The 26,796-nt window shown below is 35.0% G+C and overlaps 1 protein-coding gene across 1 annotated transcript; it reads left to right on the top strand.

The window, feature by feature from the left end:
- Positions 1–5,595: 5,595 nt before the first annotated feature.
- LOC108911070 (E3 ubiquitin-protein ligase TRIM9) lies at positions 5,596–25,305 on the top strand. Its single transcript, XM_018715907.1, has 7 exons — positions 5,596–5,766; positions 7,134–7,367; positions 8,205–8,358; positions 13,797–13,936; positions 21,942–22,080; positions 24,301–24,525; positions 24,603–25,305. Exons 1-7 carry the CDS (start codon positions 5,596–5,598, stop codon positions 24,893–24,895), a joined length of 1,356 nt encoding a protein of 451 aa, XP_018571423.1. The 3' UTR covers positions 24,896–25,305.
- Positions 25,306–26,796: the final 1,491 nt, after the last annotated feature.

The following is a 26,796-nucleotide window of genomic DNA, read 5'->3' as shown; positions in this document are numbered from 1 at the left end:
ACTGTTTTTATTCAAATGGCATACTCTATATTTTTTTATCAATTCTGTAAGATATCTTTTTCTGCGTTTAGCTATATGTATAAGGAAGTTTATAGTTTCATTAGAAATATTGCTAGAAAAGCAGCAAAAAAGATGAACCCTACTTTCAGTAGCTTTATTCTGAAAAATGATAGCCAGTTGCGGAAACAACTGAATTTTGACGTTTCTAAATAACGGTTTGTCAAAATAATTGACATTTTGTACCTATCTATTCTATCTATAACTAATTATAACATGAATACTTACAGTAATCAAGAAAAACTAGATTTTAATTTATGGAGAGGGCCCAAAGAACGCTAAAGCTGCCAGGTATTTATACCAACATCGTTTTCCGCAGAGACAACTTTCATCAGATAAAATTTTCGGAAGGTTAGCCAGGAATTTGGCAGCAGATGGAAGTTTTCAAAAGAAAAGAAGGGTTTTTAAACCCAGAAGGGCAAGAGATGAAGAACATTCGCTAAAGATGTTAAATGGCCTGCTAGACCTCCAGATCTCACTCCTATAGATTTCTTTCTTTGGCCTTACCTAAATGATATTGACGACCTTAAAAAGAGAATAAGAGTAGAATGTCGGAGATTAAATGAAGAAACACTAGAATGTGTTTGTAAAGAGGGAGTGATAAACAGAGCTATTCTGTGTTTGGAAGCAAATGGAGGTCATTTGGAACATTTGAAATAAGTATTGTTTTAAATTGTTGTATTATTGTCGTATTAAATATACAATATGTTACTTTAAAAAACATCGCAGCTTGTTTCAGCAGCTGGCTATTATTTTTCAGAATAAAGCTACGAAAAGGAGGGTTCATCTTTTTTGCTGCTTTTCTAGCAATATTTCTAATGAAATTATAGACTTCCTTAGCAGAAAAATCTTCTAAAATTGATAAAAAATATATACCTAGTGTGCCATTTGAACAAAAACAGTTGACTATAGCAATTTTGACATATGTTACCATGGAGACGATCTAATAATGTCTTTTGACAGATGTTGAGCGGCGATTTAAAAATATATAGGGTTTGTTATAGCTATTTGTTAAAATAAAAGAGATACACCAAACTGAATCACCCGGTATTTCTGAATCGTACTATGTGTCACAATTTGGATTTCGTAAAACACTTGACGAAAAAATAGAAACCGCAATATTTTTAAGATCGAATTAAAAAAAATATGTTGTATCCTTTTTTTTTTAACTGAGAACTGAAAGATTGGACGATTGCAAGTGTTTGGTGAAACCTGACCGTTTTTCGTAACCTTTCGACCAGGAACGAGGCGTTGGCGGATTATCTGGAGTCCTTACTATTCCTCGCGTTACTACTGGTATTACTGATAAGTCTGCGTCTTAAACAAGCGAACGTGATCGCGATAGCGAAGCGCCTCCTTCGTGATTTGATTTCGTTGCATTCGAAACGATTGCGATGCAGACGGCAAACCGCTCACGCACCAACGCCTGCTGCGACATCGCGATCGAACACCCAGTCCCGACCGTCTCTTGTCGAAATACACTCTTCGACACGGAAACTGAGGTTTTTATTCTATATAGGGTGTCTCGTAGTTACTACAATTTCGATTATTTCGTGAATTACGCTGATTTAAAAGAAAAACAAGGATATGTATATGTTTCGTTTAAATTCGTTTTTAAACCGGTAGAAAGTTGCTAACTTTCAGTAGACAACTCCGTGTACCTATTTGAGTTTTTTTTATAGTAAACTGTAATCTGATCTCTATTAAATACCTCGATACATTAATCGGAAAGTTAGTTATAGTTTAGACATTTACTGTAAACGGTTTGCAGTCTGCTAGTTCTCTTATCACCAGCCCGCCTCAACTTACTATCAAAATCTCCGCGTTTCCAAACTCTGTTCCTCTATTCTCTCATCTCAGCTGCAGCAGAGAAACAATGGATTGGTTGATGTTCCTCTGAAACTTGACTCGAAGCAAGTTATCGGGACAACTCGGCTGTTCTGGAGATTTGAGAGAAACGTAACCCCAAGATATTGCCCATATAAGATAAGATTCACGAGACTTGAATATAAAATGTGGCTTATTCATCCCATAAAGGCTGATTTAGTTGCTCCAGCTTGCCATTGTTTTATATAAAATTCATTTCATGACGCCCCAGAATGCGGTCTGAATGTGGTTTTGCGGCTGTTATTGTTATTATTATTATTACTTCCGCTTATAATAAACCATATACAGAGTGATCTTTTACATCTGTCATTTTTTTAGAAAAGAGCCTTACTCAAAGGGAAGACAAATCAACATTTTGAAAGTGTTGGATGAGATTTTTATTAAAATACATTGCATTTACATAAACCAATCAGGATTTCTTCTGCAAATATGTCAGCAAAACTTTGACCTTATTATTAATATACTTGTTTTCTGGTTTATCAGCCTTTAATTTGATTTTTCATATATTTTTAAGTTTTTTCCATGGAAAAGTATAAGTAGCTCACCATCCCCCGAACAATAAACGCCATTTACACTTTCTCTAAGACGTTAAACGATTTTAAATTAAAATAATTGAGGTTTGTTGTTTTCGCCGATAATTTTTGGATACAAACAAATTTCGACAAAGAACCATAATTACTGATCTTTCAAATTCTTGACCTAGCCCGCCCCTGACCTCTACACCCCACTGCACGTCCCTCGGCTGCATTTACCGGAATAACAATTGAAGCGGGAATGACGCCCTTGTATGCCAACACTTGTAGAAGGAAATGCTGCGCGTATCCGACAAAAAGTGTTTGCATTGAATAATGTGGAATCCTGTTCGAGTGTTCGAGGTATTTCGGGAGACACAAAAACCTCTATTTGTCCCGATGCTTCCTGTCATAATGGGACTTTATTTGGTGCGATAAAACGGACATTAACGGGGTGCTGAGAAGGTCGAAATGATCAACGGTCGTGGAAAAGAGGTCGAGCGGGGTTGACGGCCCTGTGTAGGCATAAAAAATTCTTTTATTCGCTTCGATGTGGGCGTTTAGAGGGTTTTGTTAGATGGAGGATGAAAATTACACCCGAAAAAATGTAGAACAGGCATTGAAGGAAATTTTGGTGATGTGAAACTGACACAAAAGTGCTTGGAAGCCTTGTAATGAATAGCAACTTTCTCAAGAAATTTGTATATAGCGGCAACAATACTATAAGTATTTGTCTCAAATCCTTAATTTATCTTAGAGAGTTTAATCCTGTATTTATACACGTTTGTAATAATCAGGCGGTCAAATCCTTTGTTCTGTTTGAATAAAATTCCGTGACCTTAATACTTTTGACAGTACCCAAGGCGGAAAACTTGAAATGGAAGGTAGACTACCCGAGAAAATTGTAATATACAGGGTGTCCGCGTTTTTTGTAGCAGGACTTTCACAACTTGTACTAAAAGTCCTTTAAAAAAAAGTTCATGTAAACATATATGTATAGATGCGTCGTTTTCGATTTACAGTGTTCAAGTTTAAAATGAGAATTGATTTTTTATTCGTAAAACGAAAACCCCTTTTTAGACTTTGTTGAAACTTGGCAACTTTGTAATAATAATACTCATTTTCTCACATAATTTAATTTGTCCTATTTTCTCCAGTGGCGTCACAACAAGATACCAGCTTGATAAAAATAGAACAAAATATGGTACGCCATTGCTTTTTGGTAAGTTTGAAATTTTTCTCAGATTTAGCTATCAAAAATACAACTTTTTTGTTACTTACTTTTTTTCCTATCTCGTTTTGTTTAGTAAGAAATAAAACATTTTCATGATTAGGTTCGAGATTTGCTTAATTTATTTATTTACTTGTTACAAAGTGTGCCGTGAATATGTCTGTTTTTGATTTGCCAAGGTATTGTAGCAATGGTTTGACGTTTGTTGACGTTCTTTAATTAAGTTTTTTCGATTGACGGTTTTCGTTATACGTTTACATACCTAAACTTTTTTTTTAAAGGAACTTTTAGTAAAAGTTGTGAGAGTCCTGCTACAAAAAACGCGGACACCCTGTATTTCCGAAACAAGAAAATAAAATGTATGAACTATATTTTTCGTGACTTCAAACTTACTTTTACGTACCTTCAAGATTCTTAAGAAAAGGAATATTGGACATAAGGTGAAAAAAATCAAGAATCTTTACCAGACAACACGTGTACAAGTTTTTAAATAATTTTTCTGATCATTTTTTTCATTTATCAATAATTTTTACCCTTTTCTTAGTAAACTTCTACAACAATTTTTTAAACTATGTAGTTATTGCCATATTGGAGTATATCAATATCAAACGTTTATAATACAATTTATGGACTACAATTTTATTATCAACATTTGTCCCTTCGAAATATTTTTCGCCTACGCCCGTAGCGAAATCATGTTTATTTTCACATGGTGGCACTTAGGCATAAATAAGCGCAAATAAAACTCTAAACACGCCAGCAGAACCTCAAAGTATGAAGTGCTTGTATAAATTTATAACGTTTACGGTCGATTGTTCGGGAGCCCCAGACTCTTTACGAGGCCTTCACCATAAGGCCTTTCGGGGTGCGCGTAAACACCGATGGCGTTTATGGCGACGCGCCCCATTGCGGTCTGGCGGTCGCTATTCGAAACTACAGCGCAATTTCCCGTGAAATTGCATCCATTGCGGTTCTGTAAATAATTCCTGAATTTCATATCGCATGCGGGCGATATACGGTAGCTGCAGGTGCTGACAATCATCGCAAAAGGATCTTTTATTCTTTTTATTAATTATATTTTTTCGGTTATAATCATTTGATTTTTTAAGGGATTTTGAACGTATTTGCACGTACGTTTTTTACCGAAATTGATCACCCCGACAACTTTTATTTTTAATTTAATAAAAAAAGTTTCCCATAAAAGTTGTATGGCATTTTGAAGACTCCAAAAGTCCATTTTTGGAAAAACGACTTGAATACCGTGTATTTTTTTATAGTTATGAAACCTGTAAAAAAAAATTTATTTTCAAAAATCGCACAGCCTCGCACAAAAATCGACTTTCGGGCCCAGAGGTCAAACTATGTTTTTGGGTCGCTGAATCCGAATCCGAGGTCCATTTAACCCCGTCACCTCAGGATTCTTCATAACCTCAAAAAAAAAACGATATTCTGAACAATTAAACCATATAATCTTAAGACTCAAGCTTCCAACGCTAAATCCAATTAACAAAATTTCATAAACATTTAACCCAATGATACCCCAACCTAATAAGCCCATGAACCCAAACACCAATAATCCTATAACCCCATAACCCCATAACCAAGGGAATAAATCATAAACAATCTGTATTATTGCAAAACATCACAGCTGCCGACTCCTTGAAAATCCGAGTAAGTACTCAATTTTAGAATACAGTCAATACTTAGTGGAAAAATACACAAATACTCATAGAAGAAGAAGACAAGACAATTACGTCACAATCTATGCACCGATATTCTACAATCTACCTAATCATACCATGGAACATAAAACAGTATCATCTCGCATGATACGTCTTATCATACACTCTGACAAAGCTATTATGTTTTATAACATTCATAAGCCTCTGTATATGACGTCAACTCAAAATGACTACATATATGTTTGCAGAATTTACTCTTTTGTTTACCTGTTTGTTTAACCCCGCCCCTTTTATGTTGCAGACGGAGCTGTCCCACAACCTGCAACAGTTGTCCGAGCGGGCCCGATCCACAACGGAGTTCATCCAGCGCCTCAAAGGGATGAGCGATAAAGTTAACGTAAGTAACTGTAACTGTTTGCGAGTTCGACCCACTGCTTTTTATCTTCCTACTTTGCCGTGTGTTTGTGGCAGGTGTTCTCCTCGTAGTAACCCCAGGTGTCGTTCAAAAAGCTGATTCCGCGGTGAGCCGAATGTAACTTACATACATATTTGTGTAGCGGGAGTTTGTGAGGAATTTGTATGATAACGATGCTACTCTATGAACTTAAGTCCAATTGACAAGAGTAATTCTAATTGGATAATAACAATTTTTTATAGTCCTTTTTGTTGTGAATATACTGGTATATTACAATTTTTTATAGTCCTTTTTGTTGTGAATGTACTGGTATATTGTAATTAATTTGTATATGTATTTGAAATAATTTTCATCCGTCTTCACAAGAACAGTTTTTTATACAATAAACGTTACAGAATTTCAGAAAGAAAGAACAAATTACAAGGCTATTAACTAGGTTCCAGTCTCTTAAGAATCCATTTCAAAGATGGTATTCATATCTCCAAAACTACGATGCGAATTTGTTGGGATGACATTTGGACTGTGAAATGCACCAGCAATATTTCCAAAACTACCCAATAGCCTTTCAGATGATCTTAGATAAGAGAAAGTCTACTTTGATCATCTACTGATATTTTAGTAGATCTTTAGAAGACGGTTTGGAAGTATTGAAAATCATACTTTTTAAGAAACCCGATTTAGAAGTTAAAAGTTGATATTGATTCATAATAAACCAATTTCTTATTCATACAAGTGCTATCTAACTAGATATCTTGAGTTGTACATCTTTTCACTCTTATCTATTATCTACCTCTGTTTTTCCGATATAAATGAAAACAATACTGATCTCAGAACGAACCCTAATAACACTTTTTATGGTTTGTTCTTAAAATTGTTTCATTTCCGTGTGACATGTGAAAAATAAAGTATTTACGTTTTCCTCATCGCGTTTTTCCGATTCGGTCAAATAACGAGCCCAACGAGACGCGATGAATCCGGACAAGCAGAAAAAGGTCGTCATTCAGAACCAAAACGATCGTCCGGCGGACGCTCCCCGCATGCCAAAGTGGCATATTACTTCCGGAACGTTGGTACTTGTTGGAAAACTTCATCCACCCTCGATCAATAGTATCTTTAATTAAATATGACTGTTCCGGTGTGCACCGCTCCGACCAGACAATTAGGACACACAATGTTGCCGAATATACTTTTAGTTTGGATGGTTAGGAGAAATTTAGGTCAACAGGAAACGCCAGTGGTGTGCAACTGTTGTTTTTGGCTCTTTTTTCGATGTTTCCTCGTAGCAACAGTACTTGTTATTCTCTGCATTTTTATGCACTTATCCTTAGAAATAATTGATGGTTTTTCAGGAAAACTGTGAGGAATTCGAACAAGTGGTAACAGCACAATGCGAAGCCCTTATACAGGCCATCCACAACAGAAGGGCCCAACTTCTAGAGTGCATCAGACAGGACAAAGAGATGCGTGTCAGGGCCTTAAAGGAACAGGTCGTAACCTGCACTCAAAGATTGCAGCAGACCACCGCCTTGCTGCAGTTCTGCATCGAGGCCTTGAAGGAGACTGACAGCTCTGCGTTTTTGCAGGTGAGCTTGCTGTTAATACCTCCATAAAAATAATGCACATCCGATATTTTTTCCGCAAAATTTCTTAAGAAAAAGTTGGAGAAAAGCTTAATGTAGGACAACAGAGTGTTCAAGTTTACTTTAATGTTTTCTGAACAAACATTTTACTTTTCCAAAATATTTTTAAGCTTCCATGTAATCGTGCTGAAAGACTTATGACAATCTACGGATGACTGTGAACATATTCCATCAATTTTTGTTCACTCAGATGCTGCCGTAATCATTACCATAATCTCGAAACATCTTACATACCGATACAGCTTCTAATTCTGTATATTGCAGAAGTGTTCCCCGACTGCACTTCCTTTAGAACAAGCAATTCGCAGCTGAATTATTAATAATGCCAATTTGTGCTTTGCCGCATGGAACGTCGAGTACTCTTATTGGTTTGTTTTGTATAAGAGAACGGGCTCGTAAGTCGAGACGGCTCACCTAAATCGGAATTTTTAATATCTCGCATATCTCGTGCTGTTTTCAATCGGAAACAGAATAACATCAAAAGCATGAAGCTGTCTATGATTTTAGTGTCTAATGCATTTCGTTATGTATATTCAACGAGGTCTTCTGTAAAATATGCTTTTTTGATTTATTTGTGTCAAGAAATTCAACTAGTTTCTACTATAAAATGCTTTTTAATCATTTGAAAATAACGTAAAAGTATAGTATATTGAATGAGGATCTTCTTCTATCATTAATTTTGTAAATTATTTAATATTGTTTTTATTTTATTTTATTATATATTGGTGGAACCTGTGAGCCGGTAATATATCTCTATATTTAGCAAAACTTTTTTTACAGATTGGCTCTATGCTCATCAACAGGGTTGCCAACACAGACCATTCCTGGCACAAAGAGTGGACAGCTCCTCGAGTCTCTCCACACTTCGACCTCACTTTGGACGACAAGTCAGTTCTAAGGGCTATCGACCAGCTCAACTTCATCCAGATGAAACGTAAGCGTTTAGAAAAGTCTATATTGTGATAAATAAATGAAAATCTTTTTGTTTTTGGGAGAAATTCGTATGTGGAATATACTTAGATCTTGTTATAAAAGTGGCAAGTTCTTTGAAAATTCTATAAATTTACTGCTAATGGAGATATAGAATTGGGAAAAAATTAAATGATGTATATATGTGTATATGTAATATATTTGTATGTGTATGAAATATGTGTATATGCATAGATATAACTTTATTCGGAAAATATTTTATTTAAAAAAAAATTTCTTTCGGATATTTTCCAGACGTACAAAGATCATCGCTGAAAATTTGTAATATTTACACTAAAAATGCATTTTTCAAATGTATTTTCATCTTTCTACTTTTACCAGTGTCGTAGAAAATGGGGGTGATGGGTTACCTTTATTAAAAAGCAAGCCACTGGCCCTTTAGAGTCCTCGTATGTCTGACCGTTTCCGAGCAAATCGAATTCATTAAAAACTACATGAAAATCCAAAAATATAACAAAATATGTCGATAATCCTTTTAAATTTTTTGATATCTTACGTTTCTAACAGATCATCGTACTGTCACAATAATACGAATAAACAGTTTTGGAACCACTGACACCATCGATAGCTCGGCTGACTCGGTTTATTAGGACACAAATCATTGTACATAAAGATGTACAATTAACTCGCAGCACCATTCTATTACCACCTTGTCCATTAATCCATTTTGGTGGTATTAGTTAGGTCATTGTAGTATGTTTATTCGCACTTATTAACACGGATATGCACAACCCAGACAAACTGTCTCTTCACAAAAATAAAACACATTAAAAATCAATATCCAGAAAAAAAGTGATTGCCTAAACATTTGTTCATCAATAATTTCGTTTGAAACATAAACAATAAAAGACACGTGTCCAAATGAAAACTGGAAGTAGAAAAGAACAAAAAGTGTAGGACGTGCTATCTACGGTCACAACTGTTCATCTCTTTTCCAGAGGTCCTCAATAAGTTTTAGCAACTTTCATTATCATTAATTTTAGGATCCGTGTTGCAATTTCAATGGTCTAGATTATCGAAAATGCCTATTATTATTGCATTCTTTTTACTGTTTTAAAAATTCTCTCCAAGCTTGTAAACGCCGTGTATATTTTCTTGTTTCAGTGGCTTTTAAAATAGGAAACTCATTTTCGAAACGGCCCATGTAAATCATTTGTAAAACGATTCCAGATCCTCTCATAAATTAACTTGTACAAGTTTTATCCCTCGATTCGCGAGAAAAAATGAATTAAACAGAAATCCATAACACCTGCACCTTGTCATTTTTTTGCTGGCAATTAGCCCGTCCTAATTCCACTTCCTTAGCTTCCTGTTGGAACAATCGCGCCGAAATTCGAAATTAATCGCGTTAAATATTCAAAGAGAAGGCCGGGGGACCGGATACGTTCCCCGCCTCCCCTCCCCCTTCCAAATTACCATTTTTAGTTCCGATTTAATTGGGGCAGCTTTTCAAAGGCGTCCCGTAAAAATGAACACGGTATCACTAATAAAGACGGCCGTGAGCGTCGCTCTTTTGTTAATTATATTTTAAACGCGGCGCCATCCGAATTGCAGATTTCCCTTGAATAAATGAATAGGATATCGCGATTGTGTGTTTTAACGGGCGTAGGGGAGGGATGTCAGCACGCTCTTCTTTCTCAAGCAAAAAAATTGACAAGAAATGTCGAATCGTTTCAATATACGAAGTGTAACACTGACGTTGTGACGAATTTTCCAGTCAATTGTCGAAACATTATTACAAAACCGTAACCTTCTGTCAAACTAACATAAATTTAATAAAATGGAGCTACAACATAGTCGATCGTTCTCGTTCGTCGAATTAACGTTGGCTGTTTGTTTTTTCCCGTTTAGCGCCCTGTTGTCATATCACATCAGGTGGATTGATATTTTGTAGTTCACTTAAACTAAGTCAATGTCAGAAGTCGTTGACAATGAGATTCACAAACTAAACGCAGTGCTTTGAGAAAATAATAAGGAATATTTTTTATTTGACTTTAAAATAAAATGTCGCTACATTGTACAATTGCGATATGAATTAATAATAAACATAATAAACACACCACAGAAATGAGACAACCCCCAAATCCAAAGCCAAAGGCTTGTGCGGAAGGGGGCTACACTGCTTGTGCGGAAGGGGGCTACACTTGAAAAAACGCGGACAAACACCCATTATCCATCGACATTGCCAATGCCGATACCGGGGATCGAACCCGGACCAGAGTAGGAAGCCTAGCCGAGAAATGCTTGCCACCACACTCTCGACCGACTGCGCTACCATGGCGAATTATTATGACTAGAGTAGAAACCGCACTTCATTCGCACATGACGTCATTATCAGGGGCGGACTCAGGACGCTAAGTTAAACTCTGTGGAAACTGAGGTGCAAACACCATATAAAAAGTAAAAATCAAAGTCTCACCTTGTACTGACGATTTATAATATCCACTATGATTCATATTAAGTTTATTAGTTTACAAAACACTCTACACTGAGCTCTACACCTATTCACTTGCAGTGCTGAAGTAAAACCGAATAACCAGCAACTGCTGTAAATGTTCAGGCGTTAGGTTGTGGCGTTTATCGTTAAAAAATCCATTTTGGTTTCGAAAACGTACGTTCAACGTCCACAGATGTTACTGGGGCATATTTAAAGTATATATAATTTTTAACTACTATCTACTATGCGACATACAGTTAGAAATCACGGATTGTTATGCAAAACGGTATCAATTTTGTTTCTTCACACGTTCAGTACTATGTCCTGACACCTGGGAAATAAACTGTTGCATGTCTAAAACATTATTTACTGTGTTATTTACTGAATATTCTGATGATGCCACAGTTACTTCAAGACGGCGTATAGCTGACGGTATTCGTAAATAATTAAAATGTATGTATGCTAAATCTTCACGAAGTGTAGGATCGTTAAATATCCTTTGAGCGCATTATAATTCCACGATATAACGCATTCACAAATTTTGCATCCTAGTTCTGCTCCGTCGAATTCTAAATCGGGGTAATCTTTTATCCAGTTTTCGACCGTAGAGCGAGCGGGAAGCCGACGCGACATTTTTACAGAGACAANTTTAACGGGCGTAGGGGAGGGATGTCAGCACGCGCTTCTTTCTCAAGCAAAAAAATTGACAAGAAATGTCGAATCGTTTCAATATACGAAGTGTAACACTGACGTTGTGACGAATTTTCCAGTCAATTGTCGAAACATTATTACAAAACCGTAACCTTCTCTCAAAGTAACATAAATTTAATAAAAATGGAGCTACAACATAGTCGATCGTTCTCGTTCGTCGAATTAACGTTCGCCGTTTGTTTTTTCCCGTTTAGAGCCCTATTGTCATATCACGTCAGGTGGATTGATATTATGTAGTTCACTTAAACTAAGTCAATGTCAGAAGTCATTGATAATGAGATTCACAAACTAAACGCAGTGCTTTAAGAAAATAATAAGGAATATTTTTTATTTGACTTTAAAATAAAATGTCGCAACATTGTACATTGCGATATGTTCTTAGAAAATTATTATGACATTTCCATATTTTTTAGTTTTCTGGAATGTTCTTTTTATTCACTCTAACCGCGGACACACTCTATGAAGATGATCTTCTTTTGCTGATTTTATACATTTAATACAGCTATCTTTATGGCGGAAATAGATGAAAAATAAATATCAACAAGTCTCATATTACCAATATTCGAAACAAACGAAAGCGACATAAACAACACACTTGTTTTTAATCATACCTTCATCGTTTTATTTTAACACTGATATTTTATAAACGAAGCTTTTGTATTGTGTCACGAAATTATTTTTCCCGAATGGAGACTGTCCATTTACATATTTGTTTCTGTTCGATGGGCAGCGTACGTAGATGGAGAGGAACGGGTGCCTGCAGGTAAACTGGCATGAAAGAGCATGTTTATTACATTTTTTCGTTTGCTGTACGAACCAGATGTCAACATTTTTCCCTTAATTGACAAACAGAATTTTTTATTAGTTTCTATGTCTCTTGGATTTGACGTGGAAAATGGAACTGCTTTTATGTATACGTTTATGATTCAGTAACAGTACTCGATTTTTGCTTGCCTTTGTGTATGCGAAAAATATTCGTTGCGTTTTTTTTTTTTTGAGTTTGCATGGTTGAGCATCTTGGAAAATTTTGTCGCCTAGGGTACTTTCAGTAAAAACTAAAGAATGTTTCATTACCAAGCCAAATTTCAAAATGTTGAAAAACTTGAAATTTTTCAAATTATTTTTTGACGTTCCTACCTACCTGTTGCTCTGTGTCCTGTTCTTAATGGGACATCCAGTATATATACCACAATTACGCGAGTTTTCATGGCAAACCTTTTTCCATGTAATTCATCAAGTTTGCTAAATTTTTATTTGATAATTTCGGGTTTTAATATTTTCTTTTTTAATTTTTTAAGTAAAAATGTCTTCATATCCCTTGTATATCAAACCCAAACCCTAGTAGCTACCTTTCATTTGTCCAAATAAATTCTTTAGTTTCCGAAAATAATCTTTACAGTTTAGAGTATTATTTCTACGAATAGTAATAACAGTCATTCCTATAAAGCAAAACATAAAAATAAAAGAGGTTATACATACAGGGTGTTCCACCTAAGAGGGATTCTTCTTTAATAAAAGTTGCCTGGAATCATGTCGGCCATGTAAAGAAATCATTCCTTGGTTAATATTAGGTAGAGTTTATTAAATGTTGTTTTTGAAAAAATTGACGATATCAGCTCTCTAAATGAGGTTAGATAGAATATAAACGGTAAGAATTAGAAACCTGCAATTTTCACAGTTCGTCTTGGCATAAATTACTCTATTTTGTCATCAGTGAGCAAAACGTGTACCATATTCAGACTCGGAAATACTGAGACCTACATTTAATAATCTTACGAGTTGAAAAACTTTTTTTTCAAATGGAATGACCCATATTAATTGTCATAGGTAAATGCAAAATTGAATGCCCTTTCAATTGGTTCAACTTTTATTAAAACCATTTTTTTTATAAATTTGACAGTTACAGAGTTACAGAAAAATCCCTCTTAGGTGGAACACCCTGTATATTAATATATATTTATAAAAAAATACTTTTCAGGACGAGATATATAAAATTTTGTATCAAGAAATGGGCTGTTTTTAACGTGTGCGTTTCTAATGTTATAATCTCTTCTCACTTTCACAGAAAAAAAATTTTTGAGAGGAAGTCGCACTCCACTTCCCCTTCATTCCCAGTTATTGTGCGAATAGCTCCCAAAGTGAGAATAGAACTCTTCGAGACGCATACTAACCGCCTGTTTTCAATGTTCTTTCTAATCGAACGCGTTCTAATTCCCACCCTAACTGTTGCTCAGCTCCCGCAGCTCCCACTATCATCCCCGAGGAGTGCAGTGCCGAGAACAACTCCGTCACCGTGGCCTGGCAGCCGCCGCCCCACAGCCACGTCGAGGGGTACGTCCTGGAGCTGGACGATGGCAACGGAGGAGACTTCAGGGTAAGTGCAACTTAAAATTTATTTAAAATTAAAAAATTCAGTGTGAGGATAGTACAAGCCTTTGTACTATCCTCACACTGGCATGAGGTCCTACCCGCGTACTATGCGACGCGTACATTAACCGCGAACTGAGGCTACAACACAAATACAAGCAGCTTTGAGCCGGCCTCAGTTTCCTCCTAAATCACGTTATTTTAACCGCCTCACATGGAGGGGGAACTGTAGCATATTGTAGGCAAGTGTGACGCGCCTACAAACAAAGAATTTCTGGCCTCACTCTGGTGGGGATTAGTGGGGAGTAACAGTGTCCAATGCCGCCCCGATGGAAACGACGAGCGGCGAGATATCCAATATTCAAACAATTATTTTGTACTGTTATTTTGATTTTTGATAAACGTGATAAGTAATTGGAAATTAGTTTACCTAAATGTTTATTTAGGTTAATAGTAGAATAGTAGTTATTAATATGTGATAGCCAAACTTTACAGTGAGGCCCGGCCTCAGTTGCTTCATGCGACAAGCCGCCACTGGTGTAAACGCTGTTAAAACAACAATTCAACAACTTTCCTTGTATATTGGCCTTTAACCCACTAAACTGTCAATCTCTTGTCGCGTGAATACGACGGTGGCAGAGCGGATCCAATAGAGGGTCGTGTCGAATCAAACTTTGCTAAGTGCCACCGAAATAAATTTTCACTTATTACTTTTCAGTTCAGATTAACTGCCGCCGACTGATACCGAGTTAAAATGAAAGTTCTCCTCAAAAGCCTTTCGCGAGAGTAAAGAGACGGTCGGTTTTGAATTTTATCGTTTGCAAACTCTTCGCTGGAGTAATAAATTCTCTAATTTCGGTCACGAAATCGGAATTTCGGTGGTTAAGGGGGGAAGTGGGCGACCTATTGATAAGGATCCTCGATTCGGAAATGTCATAAAGTTTTTATGAGTTAATTTGAAAATCGAATCGTTTTAATAGTCAGAAGGTACGACACTATATCCCATTTTATCATAATGACCAATTTTTTTTACTAGACTCACAGCGCCACCGTTGAACCAGTTTTATTACTAGACTTACGGTATCATCGTTAGGTATCAGTTCTTATATCTCACTGACACTGTTAGTTCTGTGCGAATATGAGACCCGCAAATGCATAAATTGGAACTCATCATTTGGTGGCGTCTGTGCCTTGAGCTACTAGTAATGTAAATCATTATTTTATTACAGTTTAATATATTTAACATCAATAAAGGCCCCCGTAATGGCTATTTCATTATTAATATGATTCGAAATGGCCAGCGGCCAGTTAATTTATGGTCGGTCGGGAGGGTTAATTAGTTTTTGCTTTCGCTTCGGAAAATGGGAAATGTTTTAATTTTAATTTTAATAATGGAATGGAGTGATACTTCAATGATTTTGATTTATTTATTATGGAGTGCGTTGATGATATAACAGCAGCCTCCGGTTACAGGGGTCATGCCACGACATAACGTGCAAAAACATGGACAAAACTACATCGTTGTATTGTGATATGCCTCTCAGAATCACTTGGACAGTACTTTATTGTATTAGCTTTTCGCGGAAACTGCTGCTTAGATTATTATTTACATTTCTACTTGAAGAAACCTTTCGCTTTTCATCTTCACCATTTTCAGGAAAATTTCTATGAAGGCCATTTTTATATAAATTCACTTGCCAAAACGGACTTTTTGAACACTCAGTCTAGGTACACGTGTTTCTGATGTTGCATTAAATCTGATTTCAAAACTATTACCACATCACTATCGAAATAATGAGCTGTCGGAATCAAAGATGGAATATATTAACTCCATATTTGGTAGAAATAAATGCATATCTGAGATATCGATCTTCTCGGTGTTCCTTTGTAACGGATAATATTGATACAAAATGATTTCATTGTCTAATACCTTTGATGTTTCATTAGGGACCTTTTGGGAGACAGGCGTATCTTCGTGAAGTAAAATTACAGTTGCAACATCAGTTGTATGCGGTGTAAAATAGAAGAATTGAAACATATGAGAATGTCTCTGCTAGTGAATTTAGATATTTCTTTTTAATGATTTAGGTATTTTAGCAGAACCGATTCTAAAAGTAGAAACTGTTATTATTATTATTTTTAATCCCGATTGTTAAATTTTAATAATCGGAGAGTTCTTGTGGTTTTAATATCGTTAAAATATACTATATACATTTTAATATTCATTCTGTACACTATTATAGACAATTCCCTTTTAACTAATTCTTATTTTCTTACTTACTATTAACCCTAAAAACCTACTCTCACTTAAAGTTGCACCCTGTTATAAGAAGAAGCAAGTATGTACATAAATGTAATAAAGAATTATACAAATAAGGGAAATATGAATGATAAGATACAGGGTGTTTTTAAATGAAGTAACAAAAATGGTACCAGTGAATGTAGAGCCAAAAATAAGAGTAAAAATACCTTATATGAAAGTTGCACCCCTGAGGCGATATACCCTCTTAAAGGAGGGGATTGAAATTCACATTTTATTTTTTTTCTTTAACTTTAACTTTTTTACCTCTTTCGATAAAACCTATAGTTTTCTAGTAAAAAAATTAGATGCGTCATCGTTCACTAAAGGGGTAATTGCGAAAATTTGTAAAAATAAAGTAGGCAGATGACATAACAAATAAATTATTATTTATCATATTAATAAATTGACACTTTCTGTCGATAAGCTGGTAATTTAATAATAACATAATAATAGCATAATTTGCTATTAATTAATGAAAAATGATAACTTATGACTATGAGATATGTATTAGGTAAAGTTATTTATCTGAAATAAAATTTAATACAAACGAAAAACATGAAACGCAAAATGAAATTTAAAGAATATTCTCGAAATAATTTCCATTTTGCTGCAAGCATAACCTAATACGTCTGTTGAAGTTGTAACGCACTCGCACAAACAGTTCTTGGTTACTGCGAAGGTCATCTGCTGCCTGAAATATTCTTAAGAGTAGTTCTTCTAAGGCAACAGAAGTGGCATAAACAATACTTTCTGTGTCTTCACAAAAAGAAATCCATATGTGTTAGGTCAGGTGAACGTTCAGACCAACAAACAGGGGCATCACGACCACAACTAATCCAGCGATTCGGGTAATTTATATTTAACCATTTTCTAACGGCAAGTGTACTATGTGCCGGCGCCACATCGTGCATATACCGCATCACCTAACGTGTAGCGAGGGGTACATCCTTAAGTAATGTTGGAAGATTTTCGTTCAAAAATCTAAGATACTCGGCCGCTTCAAGCCTGTATGGAAGAATAAAAGGACCTATTAGTAGAATATTTCCTACAATTCCCATCCAAACGTTTAAACTGAAATTATGTTGACATCTTGAAACTAATATTTCATGAGTATTTTCTTCCGACCATGAATGAACATTATGAAGGTTTACTGCACCTACTCTAGGAAAATTTGCTTCATCGGTGAAAAGTATATTCATTAGAAAATTTAAGTCATACCATTGATAAAAATCCACGCGGTTAGGTAAATCAGGTTCATTCAATTCTTGCACGGGTTGATGGAGAAAAGGGTATAAAAGATTTTCATTAGCTGCATTCCACACAAGACTGTGAGAAACTTGCAGTTGCCTGGACACCTGTCTTGTGCTTGTACCACAGTATTGTTCTAGATGTTCCAGTATAGCTTCCTCAGTTTTGGACATTACGCCTTCTTCCGGGACCCTCACGATTGGGCTGTATTTTAACAGTTTCGCGAAACATTCTTTCCACCGAGGCCAATGTTTGTCTATGAGGAATCGGTTGCTTTGGATATCTTTGGTGGTATAATAAAACACTTGGAGCATGTCGACATATTCATCATTGGTATAAATATTATTTGTCATAATTATTCTGATAATAAATTAATCAATTGGTACTAATTATGGATTGACAGAAAGTGTCAATTTATTAATGTGGTAAATAACAATTTATTTTTTATGACATCCGCCTACTTTATTTTTACAAATTTTCGCAATTATCTACCCCTTTAGTGAACGATGACGCATCTAATTTTTTTACTAGAAAAATATCGGTTTTATCGAAAAATTTTTCCGTTTCACTCTTTTATAAAATACGCTAATGATCGAAGAAATATTGAAAAGTTGACTCTTTATTAGTAGGATGCTCATACCAAGTTTCGTGTCTCTAGCATTCCTCATGTTAAAGAAAAAAATTAAAATGTGAATTCCAATCCCCTCCTTTAAGAGGGTATATCGCCTCAGGGGTACAACTTCCATCATATGAGGTATTTTTACTTCAATCCTCTTATTTTTGGCTCTACATTCACTGGTACCATTTTTGCTACTTCGTTTAAAAACACCCTGTATATGATTACAATAGAAAGAAAAATGAACAATGCACATTGAAATTAAAAATGACGTCATACGGACCGATGTAACTTTATCTCTTCCAACTTGACCCTATCAGACCGATGTGCTCTTTGTAAAAGTAATAGCAAATTGTCGGAAAAGATTAATAGTCTATTCAGCCTGTATTATGATTCACTGGGGCAGAACTAGACTAGAACCCCTGTCTGAAATGAGAATAGCCACAGTCTCATTTGTAATACGTCTAAATGTGCGACAGAAGGCAATTGTGGACCACATAGGTTTTTCAGATATTTTACACACAGTAGGTGACTTGTTTAAAACACGAGAAATGTGTAATTCAAACAAATTATAGTTGAAAAAAAAAAGAATAGAATCAGATCAGTTTTGTTGTTATTATTGTAACTCTTACTGTAGTCTGAAACCTTCTTTATGTCAAGTGAGGTACATTAGGACAAATTAAAAAAATGGAAAGTATTTTTTATCAGCATCATTTAAAGAAACCTTTTTTTTCATTGAGTTATGTATCCTGAAATCCAAAACTCTAGAATTTCAATTATCTTTCGCGCCCTAATCCTACCCTAACGCAAATTGGTAATTACAAACTTCGTAAAAACGTATTTAACTCGTTTTTTATTCTCAACTTAATTATTCAAAACAATTTTTTAATGCCAGTTTAAATTTGGGGTAATTAATTTTTTAAATAACGGCCCCCTTTTGAATTAAACATTTTCTCTGCTAAACAAACGGCAGCAAGGTAGTGCCGCTTTGTTTAGCAGATAATTTAACAGAAAACCGCAAAAAAATAAGATGAGAAATTACAGGGTGGGAACCAAATGTATATTTTTTTTCAATAAAGTACATAGTGCTATTCGCAGGTTTCTTTCAGATATACAAAAAACTATACCTCTAATTACGCTTTTTTTAAAAAAAAAATTTAACTAGTTTATACGTTTCCGACGGTTTTTGACGCTCTAAATCCGAATCCGATTTCAGAATTCCTCCACTACGTTAGGTTTTCCAGATATACCTAATAACTGTGCGAAAAATACGGTTTTCTAATATATGTACTATACAGGGTGTCCCGGTACTTGATATAAAAAAGTCGAGTAAAATAGATGAGGTCAAAATAATATCAGTTCTTCATATAATTTTTTTTCATACGAGCCTTCGTTAATAAGTTACGGGCCCTCAAAGATGAAAATTAAAAAGTTATTTTTATTTACAGTCTCTAAACTATTAACTTCATCATGACGCAAATTTGGTGATCGATAACACATGCGTTCAGCTTGTTTTTGATGTAAGAGAAACGTCATTATGCCCAGAACGTCAGGGACGGACTATGCCCAATGGTTATCAACCCAGAATTTTTGCATAGATGACGATCGCAATTTGCCTGTATCAAAAATAACTTCCGTGAAGATAAAACCCTCTTGGTTTAACTCGGTAAAATTAACAGTTTTGGAAATATTTGTGATTTTTTGTCACAATGCACATCGAGCGGCGCCTCCACCATTTTTTGTTTTTTATTTTCAATTGGACATAATTGCTATGTTCGAAGCGTACATATTTTTAAAATAAGAGTCTAGAAAATCTTACTGTCTGCTAATGTAATATTCACTTATAAAATTTGACAAACACACTTTACACATAACATGAAATAGAAAAACAAGAATAAGTTAAAGTTAAATAATTTAAAAGAAAGAAAACTATCAAAATACATTTTCAATATGGGCATCTCCACACTTCCTAAGTCTACGAATGTTATTTGTTTGTACATTAAAAAGCATTTCGGTGGAAATTAACTTCTGAAAATTTTGGGCTTAGTTTGAATGCTCTTCATAAGTACAATTCCTGTATTATAAACAGATTGTACGACTATCTAAATAATTACTCTTTGAAGACAGTAATTTTAATAAACCGGATGCAAAAAAATATGTGGATTAGGAGAGAAAAGAGGCATGCAGTGGCGCCACTGTCGCCGAAAGTAAACAACTGCACAATTCCGCTTTGCTAGACTAGGTTTACACAGCCGCCCTTGTAGTTGCAGCTGGTATTATGAACTGATATCTAATCACGTATGCTAACGACAGCCAGAAACAAATGACGGCAACAGAGCACCTCACCTCTCTGTTGACTTTAACGTAACAAACAAGCTCCGTACCGCTTACTTGTTGATAAAATTGATGCGAACGATCGTTATGAATAACCAAGAGGACGTGTAAATGTATATAAAGGCTGCGGTCACGTGCGAGGGGGCCTTATCTGCCCTTTCGGCACACGACAGGCACTCTGCGATCGGTTTACGAGCCCATTTGGGCTATCGCCCCTCGATCTGGCACGATGCAGTTCTGGTGGGTAGGGTAACTAGATGCACCGTAAACAGAAGGCGATGCAGTTGTTTCCACTGGAAAACCGTAGATTTAATGAGTAGAGGGTAATAGTGCCCCTTCTGCGTTGGCTTCTTGTACTGTGATGAGGTCCGTACCAAATTTTAATTTGGAGTCCAATGGATACAGGGGTAGTTATTTCGAAATCAGTTCTTCGATTTGTATAAAAATGGATGAACTACGTAGATGTAGATGAAATTGCCATCGACGTAGCTAGGATTTTTTCTTGGAGTGGACCCGTGCTAGAGCAAGCTGTATGGATCAGCGACATATAAAAAGACCTAAAGACACGTTCTGATTTGATTCTAAAAAAAGTCACGCAGTCAGCTGCTTAGATAATATTATTGGATCTTTTTTTTTTCTTTCTGGGGTGGGGAACGCCCATGGAAATAGCTCGAATTTTTTTTATTACTTTTCAGAAACTGTACTTTTGCGGATTTCTGTTGAAAATGGGCAGTATAGGTAGATTTATTTTAATGCTAGAAAGACATAAATTCACACTTTTTTCGCTCGAAATCTCTCGATAATACTCACACTAATTTTAAATCACTAGACCCTACCAGTTAAATTAAAACTCGACAGTCCATGAACCCTGAAGCGTTGATAACTTTTTCTGTGTCAAAACGTCAAATTGGATTTCAGTAGTTTTTCAATATTTTGTGTTTTATGGAAAGTTTTGTAACAAACAAATGCGCTTTATGAAAGTAGAATAGCGCAATGAGTTAAAATTTTTGACAAGGGAACATAATAGTATGATATACGACTCTTTACAATGGAATAGCTTTGATAAAAACAAATTTCACTCTAAAACGTGGCTAGTAGATTTATTATAAATAAAGTAATAATGCCTCAAACAAATACCATGAGGTAAAAAAACTATTTGCAGATATGTATGTCTGCTTGTGTAAACAAGAAAGGGCGTAAACGCTAATATCGTACGTGATGAACGCGTATTACTTGCCCTAACATATTGAATCTATGTGCCAGGGGCAACTTTTAGCATATATTAGGTAGATTATTGTTTACTCCCCCATCCCCTAGAAAACTTCAAAGCCCTCTCGTCTATTGAAGGTCGAGATTAGAAAGAAAGTAAAATATGGAGCGTTGGGTTTATCTCTCGAGGGGTAAGAGTGGTTATTACTTGTTAAAATCGACATTTTCGATCGCCGTAGTATAAGCAAGTGAATCCGGGGTACATAAAGATTACTTATTTACTTTTTTTAATGTGTTTTTCAGGAAGTGTATTGCGGGGTGGAAACTATTTGCACTGTCGATGGGTTGCATTTCCACTGCATGTACAACGCGAGGGTAAAAGCCTTCAACAGCTCAGGTGAAGGAGAGTATAGTGAATTAATAGGATTACAGACAGCTGAAGGTAAGACTCTTTGTTTTTTTTGTGGGTGTCTGTTAAGTAGGCTACTTAGTACTTAGCCTTTTTTTCTTAATTGTCGTTCCCAGCTGTTGGACAGGATAGAGCAACCAACAATGAAGACACACCGTCATTATGCTCTGAAATAAATAATTTGAATGAAGAATTGCATATTCGGTCAGTCTCGTTTCGCTTAATTATCGTTGACCATTTGTTTTTGGCCCGCTTAGCGCCCTGTTGTTATATCACATCAGGTGGATTGATATGATGTAGTTCACCTAAACTGCGTCATTGTCAGAAATCATTGACACTGAGATTCACAAACTAAACACCGTGCTTTAAAAAGTTTTAAGTGCTGTTTAAAAACTCGACTATTCATTGATTTAAAAAATAATAATTTCAGATTACTATTCTGTGCAATACGTACTATTACCCGTAGAAAACTGACTCTCACTTAAAGTTACGCCTTGTATATATTAAAAATCAAATATGTTATAATCGCATCTGTATGAAACTCAGTTATGGATTGATTATTTGTTATCTCTACAGATTGAATGCAATTGGTATTTGTAAATATCGGTTTACTACTATTTATATTTTATACCGTTAGCTAACAAATATACATACTTATTTGCATGCAGCCGTAACAAGCGTACCATTTCAGCTGCAACTACCAATTTTCCAAAACTTTTCTCTTTGATACAGCGAAAGCGACTCGATTTTAAATGGATGCCCATAATTTATATCGGAATTTGCATGCCATGTTTAAAATAAGTACTTGGTACAAAGTCAGGGACTCTCTTTTTATAAACTTACGTAAGTTAGATGATATTAAACTTTAAGCATAAGTTCTTTATGGCAAACTTTCTCAATTTCGAATTTATTTTGGTAAAGCCACGCTCTAGCATCGAGGATACGTCAGGCTAAAAGTTGCCTTTTAAAACACAACTTTAATATCGTTTAAATAAGGCACTTTAAAATATTAATTTCTATAAATTTTTGCTATATAAACTTGAATAGTATCTGTACAATATCAAAATTTCTGTCATCAATCTAAGTAATGATTATATTAAAATGAAATTTATTTTTAGAAATATCTAATTACAGAGAATCTAGATGAATACCTATCATGATTATTATGTATATTTTTTATATTTGCCACAATTTTTGTTCCTTAAAATATCTAAAATCTAAAAATTTTGTAACAAAAAAATAAATTTTCAAAGGTATTTAGAATTTAGAACAAATAACTCCATATTTTTTTTAAACATGTTTTGACTTGTGGCGATGACTCAGCTACTTAAAAGAAGTTTATGACAACCAATGTACTTGTATATCTTTTATTTTAATGTAATTCAATTAGCATCTAAATGTTCATTGGCGACATAGTATGTACTCAAGGCTGACGCACATTTCTCTGTTAGACAGCATGTAAATTTTATTTTTAACTTCTACATACCAATGCATTACACTGGAAAAAAATCGCCAATAATGTAAAATATATTTATTAAAATGTTGAAGTCTAAACGTCAATTCTGACACTCGCCGTTAAATGACGACATAGTCACTGAATTGTCATTGAGTCGAGACCGTGCTGCCCTCTAAATGTCGATGACCTAAACTCACTTACACCTCCCGAAATCTATAAAACAGGTAGCGATAATATTGGGTCATTTTTGCACATACAACATACAATACACCTTCTTGTTCATACATTTCAGCAGTGTGGAAAGAAATATGATTATTCTTCACTCTTGCAATTCAAAAACTTTTATAAACTGTTGGCATCTAGAGAGTACCTGCTACAATCAATACTGTTGGATTTAATGAAAAATGTAATTGTTATGATTGTTACTCTTATTTTTTACTTTACATTTTAGGCTTTGTTCTTTTACTGTAGCAACGGAGCTAATATACTGTTTCTGCTTATAGCAAACATACTTAGTCTTAGTATTGACTATTATGCCAACGGTCTAAGTAACCACTCTGTATTTAAATATATTTAAGTAGGTAGTAAGAATAATGAAATATTTTCACAGTGCAGATGTACTAAAAAATTATTTCTATAAAAATAAAATAAATAAATAAATACAATCACATAATTCCAACTGATTGAGTTTAATGACTATTCACATATTCAAGTACTGATATAACTGATGTTTCTGTATACACAACCTAAAATGCTGTTTTCAAAGGAACCCAATCCATTTTTTTTTGTAATTGCAGTGGCTTGGTTCACATTCGACCCCATATTATCGGGACCCGGCTTGCAGTACTCCGAGGACAGTACAAAAGTGACAGGAGAAGGATGGGAACATCGAGTTGCCCTAGGAAGTGTTGGCTTCAGCCGAGGGATACACTACTGGGAGTTCACAATAGACAAATATGATGCAGACACCGATCCTGCCTTTGGAATAGCTAGGATCGATGTAACAAGAGACAAAATGCTAGGTGCGAGCTAGTTTTCTACATATTTTTCTCTGAAATTTGTTTTTATTGCATTTTTAACTTATAACTTCACGTTCTAGGCAAAGATGACAAGGGTTGGGCTATGTATATCGACAGACAGCGTTCTTGGTTCCAACACGCCGGCGCTCATGAACAAAGAGTAGAGGGTGGTATCCACATGGGTTCCACCATCGGCGTGCTGCTAGACCTAGACCAACACACCCTGTCCTATTTTGTAAATGAAGAACCCCAAGGGTCCGTCGCTTTCCGAGACCTCTACGGAGTGTTTTATCCCGCCGTCAGCCTCAACAGAGGAGTTAGTGTTACAGTACATACTGCCTTGGATCCTCCTTCTGATTCTGATGAGACTTAGTCGTTGTGTGGTGCTGTAAAGCCTACTTATGATGTGGATGAGAGTTAGACAATTCCACACTTTTCGAAGAATTCGTGGTGTGCTGACACAGATCCCACTTCTGATGTGGGTAATCCCGCTTCTGATGTGGATTATCGCTTTTCTGAAGTGGATAATCTTCTAATCCCACTTCTGATGTGGATGAGTCTTTGCCAGCTTTGGTTATTTAACAGACTTAATAACGATGAAGATAGTGAGTGATAATAGAATGTGACGTAACGTGATGTGACGTTTTTTCAACCGTCAACAAAGATATTGAGGGAAGTGCACCTGAACTTTTAAGGGTTTTTTTGATGACAAAATGTGTAAAACAGTGAATTGAGAAATGAAACAATGCTGGGAAAATTTGTACTCATTTTTAAAATATAATATTGGAACTATATATATAGAGATGAAATTTTTGGATATTTTTTTGAGAAGTCTTCAAAAAATTCTTATTTGAACTTTTCAGAATTTCTAACTATAACTAAACCAAGTGGTCTATAATTATGTATTTATATGATAATTAAAAAAGTATATAAATACATTGCAACAATTTAGAAAAAATATTCTTGTAATACTGGGTGTTTCCTAAGTGCAGAAAATTTAGAGATATGTTCTGTAACTTGGTATAATAAACTTGTGAGCTGCTAGTATGAACACACTGTATATTTTTCAAAAAATTGTTGATCCTAAATAATTTATTGTAATTTTTTTCTTCTAAGAGGATGTCCATTAATTACAAAAGCTCTAAATTTTTTTTATTCCTATCGACATCAAATTTGTTAAAATATCTGAAGCGATTTGAAAATTGCATTAAATTGATTTTTTTTTTATTTTGAAAATGCTGTAACTCGAAAACCATGAACTATGAACCCTATGCTTATTTAACCAAATTGTATTAATTTTAGCCATAGAATACGTTTCTGGATTTTCTTTCTTCTGGATTTAGGAAACATCTTGTTTCCAACAACAAACTCTTAAGAATGAGGCGGTGTCTTTCCTCAGTGAAAACTTGCACAACTGTACTTTTTAATTAAAAATATCGCTTCTTGGATGTACTTAATCAAATCGACACTTATTTACATTACATATCATTATATTTTATTCGTGGTTTCATAAGTTCAGGAAAATATTATTTGATGTCTCAATATAATAGTGGAACGTCAAGTAATTTACTTTCTTTGCTTTAAATGACTTTGTAAATAGTCCGAATTATAAACTTGATATTTGAATATACTTGTAACGGAACAAAACCAGCCCTTAATTGTATTTCCTGAAAGACTGATATAGTTCGACCTATACAAGGACCCCGTAGTTAAAGAAATTGTTATAGTGGGTGTTCTGTATAATCCCATGAGTTGTAAGGTGCTCAAAACTTATTGAAAGAGTCATATCTCATAATTCACATGCAGTATTACGTTTATTGTCCCGAAATTTTATTTGGCCCAAAATGTGTATTATGTATTCAACGCCTCTCAATTATTTTTTGTAATGTCCGTGGATTGGAATGTATCACCTACTTTTAAGCACAGATCGAAAATATTAGCAAACTCTTAAAATTTTTTATTGTACCATTAATGTGGCAGATTTTCCTACGGCTGTACTATATGCTTGGTATTCAGTCAATTTTGATCACCTTTTCCTTTATTTGCCAAGTACTACATGATTGTAACCTGAGTGGCTACGTAAACATTTGTATTATTTGAATTTTTTATTAAATCATTCTTAAACAGAGCGTCAATTTTGTATCCCCTTAATGTTTAACAGGCTTTATATTATGTGTCAGTTTTGGAGCTGTATCATGGGGATTACGGTTATCTTAAGAGGTACTTGTTTTGAAGGTCATGAAAAATTTTAAATTTTTATTTTTGTTTTCAGTT

This window comes from Anoplophora glabripennis, unplaced genomic scaffold (genome assembly GCF_000390285.2).
Source record: "Anoplophora glabripennis isolate ALB-LARVAE unplaced genomic scaffold, Agla_2.0 scaffold6, whole genome shotgun sequence".
In the NCBI taxonomy this organism is placed as follows: Eukaryota; Metazoa; Arthropoda; class Insecta; order Coleoptera; family Cerambycidae; genus Anoplophora; species Anoplophora glabripennis.
This window is presented reverse-complemented; position numbering and strand designations above follow the sequence as displayed.